General features: G+C 44.1%; 1 protein-coding gene across 1 annotated transcript; it reads left to right on the top strand.

The window, feature by feature from the left end:
* The first annotated feature begins 10,371 nt into the window (after window positions 1–10,371).
* Window positions 10,372–11,452, top strand: LOC130322895 (uncharacterized). Its single transcript, XM_056553113.1, has 2 exons — window positions 10,372–10,691; window positions 10,778–11,452. The coding sequence occupies exons 1-2, from the start codon at window positions 10,567–10,569 to the stop codon at window positions 11,376–11,378; spliced, it is 726 nt and encodes a 241-aa protein (XP_056409088.1). The 5' UTR covers window positions 10,372–10,566; the 3' UTR covers window positions 11,379–11,452.
* The last annotated feature ends 1,972 nt before the right edge of the window (window positions 11,453–13,424 follow it).

The raw sequence follows: 13,424 nt of genomic DNA, 5'->3' as shown, positions 1-13,424 counted from the left end.
TCTGATTGGGTGACTGTTACTAGTGGGGTACCACAGGGGTCCGTCTTGGGTCCTGTCCTATTTAATATATTCATGAATGACCTTGCAGAGGGGTTGAATAGTAAGTTAGCAATCTTTGCAGATGACACCAAACTCTGTAAAGTGGTAAACACTATAGAGGACAGTGCACTGTTACAAATGGATCTGGATAGGTTGGAGGTTTGGGCTGGGAAGTGGCAGATGAGGTTCAACACTGATAAATGTAAAGGTAATGCAAAAATCCGAGCTGGGATTATGTATTAAATGGAAGAACACTTAGGACGACTGACATGGAGAAAAGGACTTAGGCGCCTTAGGGTAACAGTAAACTTAGCTGTAGTGACCAGTGTCGGGCAGCTGCTGCCAAGGCTAATAAAATCATGGGGTACAAATCAATAGGGGCATAGATGCCGACGACAAGGAAATAATGCTACCCGCTGTACAAATCACTAGTCAGTCCTCACATAAGAGTACTGTGTACAGTACTGAGCACCAGTGTACAAGAAAGATATAGTGGAGCTGGAGAGGGTTCAAATCCCACTAAGGACAACAATAAATAAAGACATTATTATTATTATTATAATAACGTCAGCAGAGAGCACTGTGCTCGTGATGTCATCAGAGAGCATTCCAAAAAGAAAATAATTTCCTCTGTAGTATTCAGCAGCTAATAAGTTACAGGAAAGATTACGATTTTTTAATAGAAGTAATTTACAAATCTGTTTAACTTTCCGGAGCCAGTTGATTTAAAAGAAAAAAAAGGTTTTCACCGGAGTACCCCTTTAACCCCTTCATGACCCAGCCCATTTTTCACCTTCAGGTCCTGGGCACATTTTTTGAAAATCTGACCACTGTCACTTTAAACATTAATAACTCTGGAATGCTTTTACTTATCATTCTGATTCCGAGAACTGCTGTAACAATCAGCCACCCCTGTGCAAATCGCCTCAAATGTACATGGTGCACTCTCCTTCTGAGCCTTGTTGTGCGCCCCCAGAGCACTTTGCGCCCACATATGGGGGTATCTCCATACTCGGGAGAAATTGCATTACAAATTTAGAGGATCTTTTTTCCCCTTTTACCTCTTGTGAAAATGAAAAGTATAGGGCAAAACCAGCATGTCAGAGTAAAAAAATTATTTTTTTACACTAACATGCTGGTGTAGACCCAACTTCACCTTTTCATAAGGGGTTAAAGAAGAAAAAGCCCCCCAAAATTTGTAAGGCAATTTCTCCCGAGTACGGCAATACCCCATATGTGTCCCAAAACTGTTGCCCTGAAATACAACAGGGCTCCAAAGTGAGAGAGCGCCAATGCGCATTTGAGGCCTGAATTAGGGATTTGCATAGGGGTGGACATAGGGGTATTCTATGCCAATGATTCCCAAACAGGGTGCCTCCAGCTGTTGCAAAACTCCCAGCATGCCTGGACAGTCAATGGCTGTCCGGCAATACTGGGAGTTATTATTTTGCAACAGCTGGAGGCTCCGTTTTGGAAACAGTCAGCGTACCAGACGTTTTTCATTTTTTTGGGGGGCTGTGTAGGGATAATGTGTATATGTAGTGTTTTTTACTTTTTATTTTAGGTTAGTGTTAGTGTAGTGTTTTTAGGGTACAGTCACATGGGCAGAGGTTCACAGCAAGTTTGCCGCTGGGAGTTTGAGCTGCAGCGCAAATTTTGCGCCATCTCAAACTTGCAGCACTCACTGTAAACCTCCGCCCATGTGAGTGTACCCTGTACATTCACAGTTGGGGGGGAGGGGGCAAACATCCAGCTGTTGCAAACTCTGAGCATGCCCTTTGGCTGTCCGTGCATGCTGGGAGTTGTAGTTTTGCAACAGCTGGAGGCACACTGGTTTGGAAACACTAAGTTAAGTAATAAACTTTCAAGTGTTTTGCAACCAAACTTAGCGTTTCCAAACCAGTGTGCCTCCAGCTGTTGAAAAACTACAACTCCCAGCATGCATGGTCTGTCAGTGCATGCTGGGAGTTATAGTTTTGCAACAATTGAAACAGCTGAGGCACTGAGGTAGCAAACGGACAATGTTTCCCAACTAGTGTGCCTCCAGTTGTTGCAAAACTACAACTCCCAGCATGCCCAGACTGCCCAAGCATGCTGGAAGTTGTAGTTCGGCAAATATCTGAAGGATCAGATGTTGCCGAACTACAACTTTCCAGCATGCTTGGGCAGTCTGGGCATGCTGGGAGTTGTAGTTTTGCAATATCTGGAGGTCCACAGTTTGGAGACCACTGTATAATGGTCTCCAATCTATGCTCTTCCAGATGTTAGAGAACTACAACTCCCAGCATGCCTGAACAGACTGAGCATGCTGGGAGTTGTAGTTTTGCAACATCTGGAACAGCACAGATTGGAGACCATTATACAGTGGTCTCCAAACTGTGGACCTCCAGATGTTACAAAACTACAACTCCCAGCATGCCCAGAAAGCCAAAGGCTGTCTGGGCATGCTGGGAGTTGCCGTTTTGAAACTCCCAGAGGCAGCAGTGAGATCGCTTTACGGCGATCTCACTGCTGCCAATGAAGATGCCGCACTGCTGCCGGAAACTCACCTCCGGACGCAGCGCCGCCGGGACCGCCTGGAGGACGTCGCTCGCAAACGGGACCACTCGGGACACCGCATGGTCGGGGTAAGTGATGCCGGGGGGATGGGTAATGGACACTTAGCAGAGCGGGTGTGTGTCCCGATCCCCGTGATCGGGACTTACACACCGCGCTGCTAAATATTCTGATAGCGAAACGCTGCTATTAGCTAGTCAGAGTTGACCAGCTGATAGCAGCGATCGCTGGGGGGGGGGGGGGGGGGGGATGAAACCCCCCGTGGTCGCATGGTAAGATGGCTGGCTATCAGTGATAGCCACCATCTTACCGGGCGCTGCGGGATGCCGCGAGTAGCGGCAAAAATGTTCATGACGTACCTGTTTGCATGGGTCGGGAACACCTTGCCACCCATGACGTACAGGTATGTCATAGGTCGGGAAGGGGTTAATGGTAAAGAGAACTGTGTCTAGTGCATTAACTCTGATTTTTTGCCCATTGAAACCAGTAGGCCCATTGTGGTCTATGGGGAAAGCTGCTGAGTTGCCCATAGCAACCCAATCAGATCGCTTCTTTCATTTTTGAAAAAGTCTCTGAAAAATGAAGGAAGTAATCTGATTGGTTGCTATGGGCAACTCAGAAACTTTTCCAGGAAAATATGCTGAGTTGCCCATAGCAACCAATCAGATCGCTTCTTTCATTTTGCAAAGGCATTGTGAAAAATGAAAGAAGCAATCTGGTTGCTATGGGCAACTGCACAACTCTTCCTCTACACTGGTCTTGATGAATCTCCCCATAGAGGGAGATTTATCAAAACCTGCCCAGAGGAAAAGTTGCTGAGTTGCCCATAGCAACCAATCAGATCGCTTCTTTCATTTTTGAAAATAGCCTCTGAAAAATGAAGGATATTTTTGAGGATTTTGGAAGCTGGGATACTCACTACACCCATGCATATCTAGATAATTAAGTATGGGGGGAACTTAAATTTATTTTTTAAATCACATGGAGTTTTGACTTTACTTCATTATGGTCGAATAAAGCACTTTAAAGAGTTCCTTAAAATTAAAGATTCACTCTTTTGGATGAAAAGGGGGCTTATTTATGTAAATCAATTATACGCTTTAGGTCAAATAAAGTCGTTTGAAGAGATAGCCCATAAGTGTGTGGGGGGAAGACAATCACAAACATTGTTTTTTACAAATAAGTAACACAGATCATAAAGCAATAAAAGGAGAGATTGGAGATTTCAGGGATTCTATATATAAGAAAAGTTTTAATTAGACTATTTCCTTATGCAAAGTTGCTGTCTGGGCATGCTGGGAGTTGTGGTTCTGCAGCGGTTGGGGGTTCACAGCTTGAAGACCACTGCTATAGAGGGTGCAAATGTATCTGAGCCCTGGAACTCAAATAATGTGAAATATGAGATGATCAAAATGGAGCCCCTGCACTAATTACTTGGGTTCTGAGGTCTGTAAGGTCCATAGTAAAAACATCAGGTTCTGTCTATAGCAGATACTAAATCATGGCAGCTCAAAGAGAAACAAGCAGTCATTCTGACATGTCACATGTGATGTCATAGACAGCTGGAGGCCTGACATCCCACTGACAGCCGCCCGAGCCTTCAGTCTGTTCCAGTGCGATTAGTGAGAATAGTGAGATTAGCGTCTTCTTTTTCTACTTGTCTGAAATGGAGCTAAAAGGGACTGGGGTTCGTCCCCCTCCTGTTGGCGTTTTGGTGTGCGGCCTGGCTTGCCACCAGCTACATCATGACGGTCGTCCTCGGCCATGCAGCCTCGCCACTGATGAGCATCAGGTAAGATAAACAAGCAAATGATTCTTATTTCATGGGTTGGGGAGTGAGGAAATATCCATAATAACATTGGTTTCTTTTCCTTCACAGTGACGTGGGGAAATGTCTTTCCCGAAAGCATATATTCAGAATTGGATTTATAGGGACGTCCATTGGCACTTTGGTACTAACCTTTCTTATTTATAAGTATATGGTTATGCATACTGAAGAGTTCAGGGGTCATCAGGTCCTGATCCAGAGGATCTGCTGGCCATTGTGTGGGCCTCCCTGTTTTTCCACAGCTGTTATGCATGTATTGTCCCCCGAAGAATATCCCAGGATACACTTTGTCAGCACGATAATTTCCATTACATTGTGAAGCCTTATACTACCTTGGGCAGTCCATCCAGATGTATAAAATTACCAGGAGCAAAAAAAGTCATCCACCATAGTAGATGCACCTGCTGTGGCCTGACTTTTGTCTGTGTAGTTTTCTATTTTGGATATGAAACATTAAAGGAATTATTCCATAATGATGAAGACTGGGACGAGATCCGTGAAATCCCCATCATAATCATCGAGTGGGTGATGCTTCTACTGATCCTGATAAACATCGTGACCTATTATTCCACCATGCAGAGGTTATTGTTGACCGTCTCCAGAAACAGCTGCACACTCTCTCTTAGAGTAAAAATTGATGACTTCGGGGTGTAGACCACCACGGGGGCCATCAAGTGGACTTCTGGGAGAGATACTGCACTGGACACGGAAAACATCTAAAGAAGAATAACTGGGGGACTACATATGGTGCCAGTAATCATGACACAATAATATGAGCTGGTGATATTACCTATACAAAAAAAAAATAAAAAAAAAAATTATAAAAAAATATTGGTGTGTGAAGTGTAATACCTAGTTAGAAAAACAGAATCAAATTCATCATTATAACCCCCTCCTGCATTACCCTGTTTATTATTTTTCAAGCAAGCACTTTGTTCTAATTCGTCCACTCTCTGGCGTGCTCCTTGTATAAGGGGTTTGGGATACCCTTTTTGTTTAAAACGATCCTCCAGGTTCTCTAGTTGTTGTAGGTATTTTTGTGTGGAAGAACAATTCCTTCGGATTCTTTTTCATTTGACCGAATGGAATGTTCTTCTTCCATTATTTAAGATGGCAACTGTTAAAGTCGAGGTATCTGTTTGCATTCACCTCCTTAAAATAGTTGGCAGTATGCGAACAGCCATCCTGAATATAGATATTTAAATCCAGGAACTCACATTTTTTGGGGGACTGATGCAGCGCTGCCTTTGGCAATTTCTGGCTCTGCTATAGCGCTTTTTTTGAGGGGGCGTGTCGGCTGCCCCCTTCATCTGGCGGTCAACCTGCGCCGCCGGGACGCAGCGCCGCCGGGACCGCCTGGAGGACGTCCGCTCGCAACGGGACCACTCGGGACACCGCATGGTCGGGTAAGTGATGCCGGGGGATGGGTAAGGGACACTTAGCAGAGCGGTGTGTGTCCCGATCCCCGTGATCGGGACTTACACACCGCGCTGCTAAATATTCTGATAGCGAAACGCTGCTATTAGCTAGTCAGAGTTGACCAGCTGATAGCAGCGATCGCTGGGGGGGGGGTGGGGGATGAAACCCCCCCGTGGTCGCATGGTAAGATGGCTGGCTATCAGTGATAGCCACCATCTTACCGGGCGCTGCGGGATGCCGCGAGTAGCGGCAAAAAATGTTCATGACGTACCTGTATGTCATGGGTCGGGAACACCTTGCCACCCATGACGTACAGGTATGTCATAGGTCGGGAAGGGGTTAATGGTATAGAGAACTGTGTCTAGTGCATTAACTCTGATTTTTTGCCCATTGAAACCAGTAGGCCCATTGTGGTCTATGGGGAAAGCTGCTGAGTTGCCCATAGCAACCAAATCAGATCGCTTCTTTCATTTTTGAAAAAGTCTCTGAAAAAATGAAGGAAGTAATCTGATTGGTTGCTATGGGCAACTCAGAAACTTTTCCAGGAAAATATGCTGAGTTGCCCATAGCAACCAATCAGATCGCTTCTTTCATTTTGCAAAGGCATTGTGAAAAATGAAAGAAGCAATCTGGTTGCTATGGGCAACTGCACAACTCTTCCTCTACACTGGTCTTGATGAATCTCCCCCATAGAGGGAGATTTATCAAAACCTGCCCCAGAGGAAAAGTTTCTGAGTTGCCCATAGCAACCAATCAGATCGCTTCTTTCATTTTTGAAAAAGCCTCTGAAAAATGAAGGATATTTTTGAGATTTTGGAAGCTGGGATACTCACTACACCCATGCATATCTAGATAATTAAGTATGGGGGGAACTTAAATTTATTTTTTAAATCACATGGAGTTTTGACTTTACTTCATTATGGTCGAATAAAGCACTTAAAGAGTTCCTTAAAATTAAAGATTCACTCTTTTGGATGAAAAGGGGCTTATTTATGTAAATCAATTATACGCTTTAGGTCAAATAAAGTCGTTTGAAGAGATAGCCCATAAGTGTGTGGGGGGAAGACAATCACAAACATTGTTTTTTACAAATAAGTAACACAGATCATAAAGCAATAAAAGGAGAGATTGGAGATTTCAGGGATTCTATATATAAGAAAAGTTTAATTAGACTATTTCCTTATGCAAAGTTGCTGTCTGGGCATGCTGGGAGTTGTGGTTCTGCAGCGGTTGGGGGTTCACAGCTTGAAGACCACTGCTATAGAGGGTGCAAATGTATCTGAGCCCTGGAACTCAAATAATGTGAAATATGAGATGATCAAATGGAGCCCCTGCACTAATTACTTGGGTTCTGAGGTCTGTAAGGTCCATAGTAAAAACATCAGGTTCTGTCTATAGCAGATACTAAATCATGGCAGCTCAAAGAAACAAGCAGTCATTCTGACATGTCACATGTGATGTCATAGACAGCTGGAGGCCTGACATCCCACTGACAGCCGCCCGAGCCTTCAGTCTGTTCCAGTGCGATTAGTGAGAATAGTGAGATTAGCGTCTTCTTTTTCTACTTGTCTGAAATGGAGCTAAAAGGACTGGGGTTCGTCCCCCTCCTGTTGGCGTTTTGGTGTGCGGCCTGGCTTGCCACCAGCTACATCATGACGGTCGTCCTCGGCCATGCAGCCTCGCCACTGATGAGCATCAGGTAAGATAAACAAGCAAATGATTCTTATTTCATGGGTTGGGAAGTGAGGAAATATCCATAATAACATTGGTTTCTTTTCCTTCACAGTGACGTGGGAAATGTCTTTCCCGAAAGCATATTATTCAGAATTGGATTTATAGGGACGTCCATTGGCACTTTGGTACTAACCTTTCTTATTTATAAGTATATGGTTATGCATACTGAAGAGTTCAGGGGTCATCAGGTCCTGATCCAGAGGATCCTGCTGGCCATTGTGTGGGCCTCCTGTTTTTCCACAGCTGTTATGCATGTATTGTCCCCCGAAGAATATCCCAGGATACACTTTGTCAGCACGATAATTTCCATTACATGTGAAGCCTTATACTACCTTGGGCAGTCCATCCAGATGTATAAATTACCAGGAGCAAAAAAAGTCATCCACCATAGTAGATGCACCTGCTGTGGCCTGACTTTTGTCTGTGTAGTTTTCTATTTTGGATATGAAACATTAAAGGAATTATTCCATAATGATGAAGACTGGGACGAGATCCGGTGAATCCCCATCATAATCATCGAGTGGGTGATGCTTCTACTGATCCTGATAAACATCGTGACCTATTATTCCACCATGCAGAGGTTATTGTTGACCGTCTCCAGAAACAGCTGCACACTCTCTCTTAGAGTAAAAATTGATGACTTCGGGGTGTAGACCACCACGGGGGCCATCAAGTGGACTTCTGGGAGAGATACTGCACAGGACACGGAAAACATCTAAAGAAGAATAACTGGGGGACTACATATGGTGCCAGTAATCATGACACAATAATATGAGCTGGTGATATTACCTATACAAAAAAAAAATAAAAAAAAATTATAAAAAAATATTGGGTGTGTGAAGTGTAATACCTAGTTAGAAAAACAGAATCAAATTCATCATTATAACCCCCCTCTGCATTACCCTGTTTATTATTTTTCAAGCAAGCACTTTGTTCTAATTCGTCCACTCTCTGGCGTTGCTCCTTGTATAAGGGGTTTGGGATACCCTTTTTGTTTAAAACGATCCTCCAGGTTCTCTAGTTGTTGTAGGTATTTTTGTGTGGAAGAACAATTCCTTCGGATTCTTTTCATTTGACCGAATGGAATGTTCTTCTTCCATTATTTAAGATGGCAACTGTTAAAGTCGAGGTATCTGTTTGCATTCACCTCCTTAAAATAGTTGGCAGTATGCGAACAGCACATCCTGAATATAGATATTTAAATCCAGGAACTCACATTTTTTGGGGGACTGATGCAGCGCTGCCTTTGGCAATTTCTGGCTCTGCTATAGCGCTTTTTTTTGAGGGGGCGTGTCGGCTGCCCCTTCATCTGGCGGTCAACCTGCGCCGCCGGGACGCAGCGCCGCCGGGACCGCCTGGAGGACGTCGCTCGCAACGGGACCACTCGGGACACCGCATGGTCGGGTAAGTGATGCCGAGGGGATGGGTAAGGGACACTTAGCAGAGCGGTGTGTGTCCCGATCCCCGTGATCGGGACTTACACACCGCGCTGCTAAATATTCTGATAGCGAAACGCTGCTATTAGCTAGTCAGAGTTGACCAGCTGATAGCAGCGATCGCTGGGGGGGGGGGTGGGGGATGAAACCCCCGTGGTCGCATGGTAAGATGGCTGGCTATCAGTGATAGCCACCATCTTACCGGGCGCTGCGGGATGCCGCGAGTAGCGGCAAAAATGTTCATGACGTACCTGTATGTCATGGGTCGGGAACACCTTGCCACCCATGACGTACAGGTATGTCATAGGTCGGGAAGGGGTTAATGGTATAGAGAACTGTGTCTAGTGCATTAACTCTGATTTTTTGCCCATTGAAACCAGTAGGCCCATTGTGGTCTATGGGGAAAGCTGCTGAGTTGCCCATAGCAACCACTCAGATCGCTTCTTTCATTTTTGAAAAAGTCTCTGAAAAATGAAGGAAGTAATCTGATTGGTTGCTATGGGCAACTCAGAAACTTTTCCAGGAAAATATGCTGAGTTGCCCATAGCAACCAATCAGATCGCTTCTTTCATTTTGCAAAGGCATTGTGAAAAATGAAAGAAGCAATCTGGTTGCTATGGGCAACTGCACAACTCTTCCTCTACACTGGTCTTGATGAATCTCCCCCATAGAGGGAGATTTATCAAAACCTGCCCAGAGGAAAAGTTTCTGAGTTGCCCATAGCAACCAATCAGATCGCTTCTTTCATTTTTGAAAAAGCCTCTGAAAAATGAAGGATATTTTTGAGATTTTGGAAGCTGGGATACTCACTACACCCATGCATATCTAGATAATTAAGTATGGGGGGAACTTAAATTTATTTTTTAAATCACATGGAGTTTTGACTTTACTTCATTATGGTCGAATAAAGCACTTAAAGAGTTCCTTAAAATTAAAGATTCACTCTTTTGGATGAAAAGGGGCTTATTTATGTAAATCAATTATACGCTTTAGGTCAAATAAAGTCGTTTGAAGAGATAGCCCATAAGTGTGTGGGGGGAAGACAATCACAAACATTGTTTTTTACAAATAAGTAACACAGATCATAAAGCAATAAAAGGAGAGATTGGAGATTTCAGGGATTCTATATATAAGAAAAGTTTAATTAGACTATTTCCTTATGCAAAGTTGCTGTCTGGGCATGCTGGGAGTTTGTGGTTCTGCAGCGGTTGGGGGTTCACAGCTTGAAGACCACTGCTATAGAGGGTGCAAATGTATCTGAGCCCTGGAACTCAAATAATGTGAAATATGAGATGATCAAAATGGAGCCCCTGCACTAATTACTTGGGTTCTGAGGTCTGTAAGGTCCCATAGTAAAAACATCAGGTTCTGTCTATAGCAGATACTAAATCATGGCAGCTCAAAGAAACAAGCAGTCATTCTGACATGTCACATGTGATGTCATAGACAGCTGGAGGCCTGACATCCCACTGACAGCCGCCCGAGCCTTCAGTCTGTTCCAGTGCGATTAGTGAGAATAGTGAGATTAGCGTCTTCTTTTTCTACTTGTCTGAAATGGAGCTAAAAGGACTGGGGTTCGTCCCCCTCCTGTTGGCGTTTTGGTGTGCGGCCTGGCTTGCCACCAGCTACATCATGACGGTCGTCCTCGGCCATGCAGCCTCGCCACTGATGAGCATCAGGTAAGATAAACAAGCAAATGATTCTTATTTCATGGGTTGGGAGTGAGGAAATATCCATAATAACATTGGTTTCTTTTCCTTCACAGTGACGTGGGAAATGTCTTTCCCGAAAGCATATTATTCAGAATTGGATTTATAGGGACGTCCATTGGCACTTTGGTACTAACCTTTCTTATTTATAAGTATAGGGTTATGCATACTGAAGAGTTCAGGGGTCATCAGGTCCTGATCCAGAGGATCCTGCTGGCCATTGTGTGGGCCTCCTGTTTTTCCACAGCTGTTATGCATGTATTGTCCCCCGAAGAATATCCCAGGATACACTTTGTCAGCACGATAATTTCCATTACATGTGAAGCCTTATACTACCTTGGGCAGTCCATCCAGATGTATAAATTACCAGGAGCAAAAAAAGTCATCCACCATAGTAGATGCACCTGCTGTGGCCTGACTTTTGTCTGTGTAGTTTTCTATTTTGGATATGAAACATTAAAGGAATTATTCCATAATGATGAAGACTGGGACGAGATCCGTGAAATCCCCATCATAATCATCGAGTGGGTGATGCTTCTACTGATCCTGATAAACATCGTGACCTATTATTCCACCATGCAGAGGTTATTGTTGACCGTCTCCAGAAACAGCTGCACACTCTCTCTTAGAGTAAAAATTGATGACTTCGGGGTGTAGACCACCACGGGGGCCATCAAGTGGACTTCTGGGAGAGATACTGCACAGGACACGGAAAACATCTAAAGAAGAATAACTGGGGGACTACATATGGTGCCAGTAATCATGACACAATAATATGAGCTGGTGATATTACCTATACAAAAAAAAAAAAAAAAAAAATTATAAAAAAATATTGGTGTGTGTGAAGTGTAATACCTAGTTAGAAAAACAGAATCAAATTCATCATTATAACCCCCCTCTGCATTACCCTGTTTATTATTTTTCAAGCAAGCACTTTGTTCTAATTCGTCCACTCTCTGGCGTGCTCCTTGTATAAGGGGTTTGGGATACCCTTTTTGTTTAAAACGATCCTCCAGGTTCTCTAGTTGTTGTAGGTATTTTTGTGTGGAAGAACAATTCCTTCGGATTCTTTTCATTTGACCGAATGGAATGTTCTTCTTCCATTATTTAAGATGGCAACTGTTAAAGTCGAGGTATCTGTTTGCATTCACCTCCTTAAAATAGTTGGCAGTATGCGAACAGCCATCCTGAATATAGATATTTAAATCCAGGAACTCACATTTTTTGGGGGGACTGATGCAGCGCTGCCTTTGGCAATTTCTGGCTCTGCTATAGCGCTTTTTTTGAGGGGGCGTGTCGGCTGCCCCTTCATCTGGCGGTCAACCTGCGCCGCCGGGACGCAGCGCCGCCGGGACCGCCTGGAGGACGTCGCTCGCAACGGGACCACTCGGGACACCGCATGGTCGGGTAAGTGATGCCGGGGGATGGGTAAGGGACACTTAGCAGAGCGGTGTGTGTCCCGATCCCCGTGATCGGGACTTACACACCGCGCTGCTAAATATTCTGATAGCGAAACGCTGCTATTAGCTAGTCAGAGTTGACCAGCTGATAGCAGCGATCGCTGGGGGGGGGGGTGGGGGATGAAAACCCCCCGTGGTCGCATGGTAAGATGGCTGGCTATCAGTGATAGCCACCATCTTACCGGGGCGCTGCGGGATGCCGCGAGTAGCGGCAAAAATGTTCATGACGTACCTGTATGTCATGGGTCGGGAACACCTTGCCACCCATGACGTACAGGTATGTCATAGGTCGGGAAGGGGTTTAATGGTATAGAGAACAGTGTCTAGTGCATTAACTCTGATTTTTTGCCCATTGAAACCAGTAGGCCCATTGTGGTCTATGGGGAAAGCTGCTGAGTTGCCCATAGCAACCAATCAGATCGCTTCTTTCATTTTTGAAAAAGTCTCTGAAAAATGAAGGAAGTAATCTGATTGGTTGCTATGGGCAACTCAGAAACTTTTCCAGGAAAATATGCTGAGTTGCCCATAGCAACCAATCAGATCGCTTCTTTCATTTTGCAAAGGCATTGTGAAAAATGAAAGAAGCAATCTGGTTGCTATGGGCAACTGCACAACTCTTCCTCTACACTGGTCTTAATGAATCTCCCCCATAGAGGGAGATTTATCAAAACCTGCCCAGAGGAAAAGTTTCTGAGTTGCCCATAGCAACCAATCAGATCGCTTCTTTCATTTTTGAAAAAGCCTCTGAAAAATGAAGGATATTTTTGAGATTTTGGAAGCTGGGATACTCACTACACCCATGCATATCTAGATAATTAAGTATGGGGGGAACTTAAATTTATTTTTTAAATCACATGGAGTTTTGACTTTACTTCATTATGGTCGAATAAAGCACTTAAAGAGTTCCTTAAAATTAAAGATTCACTCTTTTGGATGAAAAGGGGCTTATTTATGTAAATCAATTATACGCTTTAGGTCAAATAAAGTCGTTTGAAGAGATAGCCCATAAGTGTGTGGGGGGAAGACAATCACAAACATTGTTTTTTACAAATAAGTAACACAGATCATAAAGCAATAAAAGGAGAGATTGGAGATTTCAGGGATTCTATATATAAGAAAAGTTTAATTAGACTATTTCCTTATGCAAAGTTGCTGTCTGGGCATGCTGGGAGTTGTGGTTCTGCAGCGGTTGGGGGTTCACAGCTTGAAGACCACTGCTATAGAGGGTGCAAATGTATCTGAG

The sequence above is a fragment of the Hyla sarda genome, unplaced genomic scaffold (assembly GCF_029499605.1).
Source record: "Hyla sarda isolate aHylSar1 unplaced genomic scaffold, aHylSar1.hap1 scaffold_2386, whole genome shotgun sequence".
NCBI lineage: Eukaryota > Metazoa > Chordata > Amphibia > Anura > Hylidae > Hyla > Hyla sarda.
Note: the sequence above shows the minus strand (reverse complement) of the source record. Positions and strands in the feature narration are given on the sequence as shown.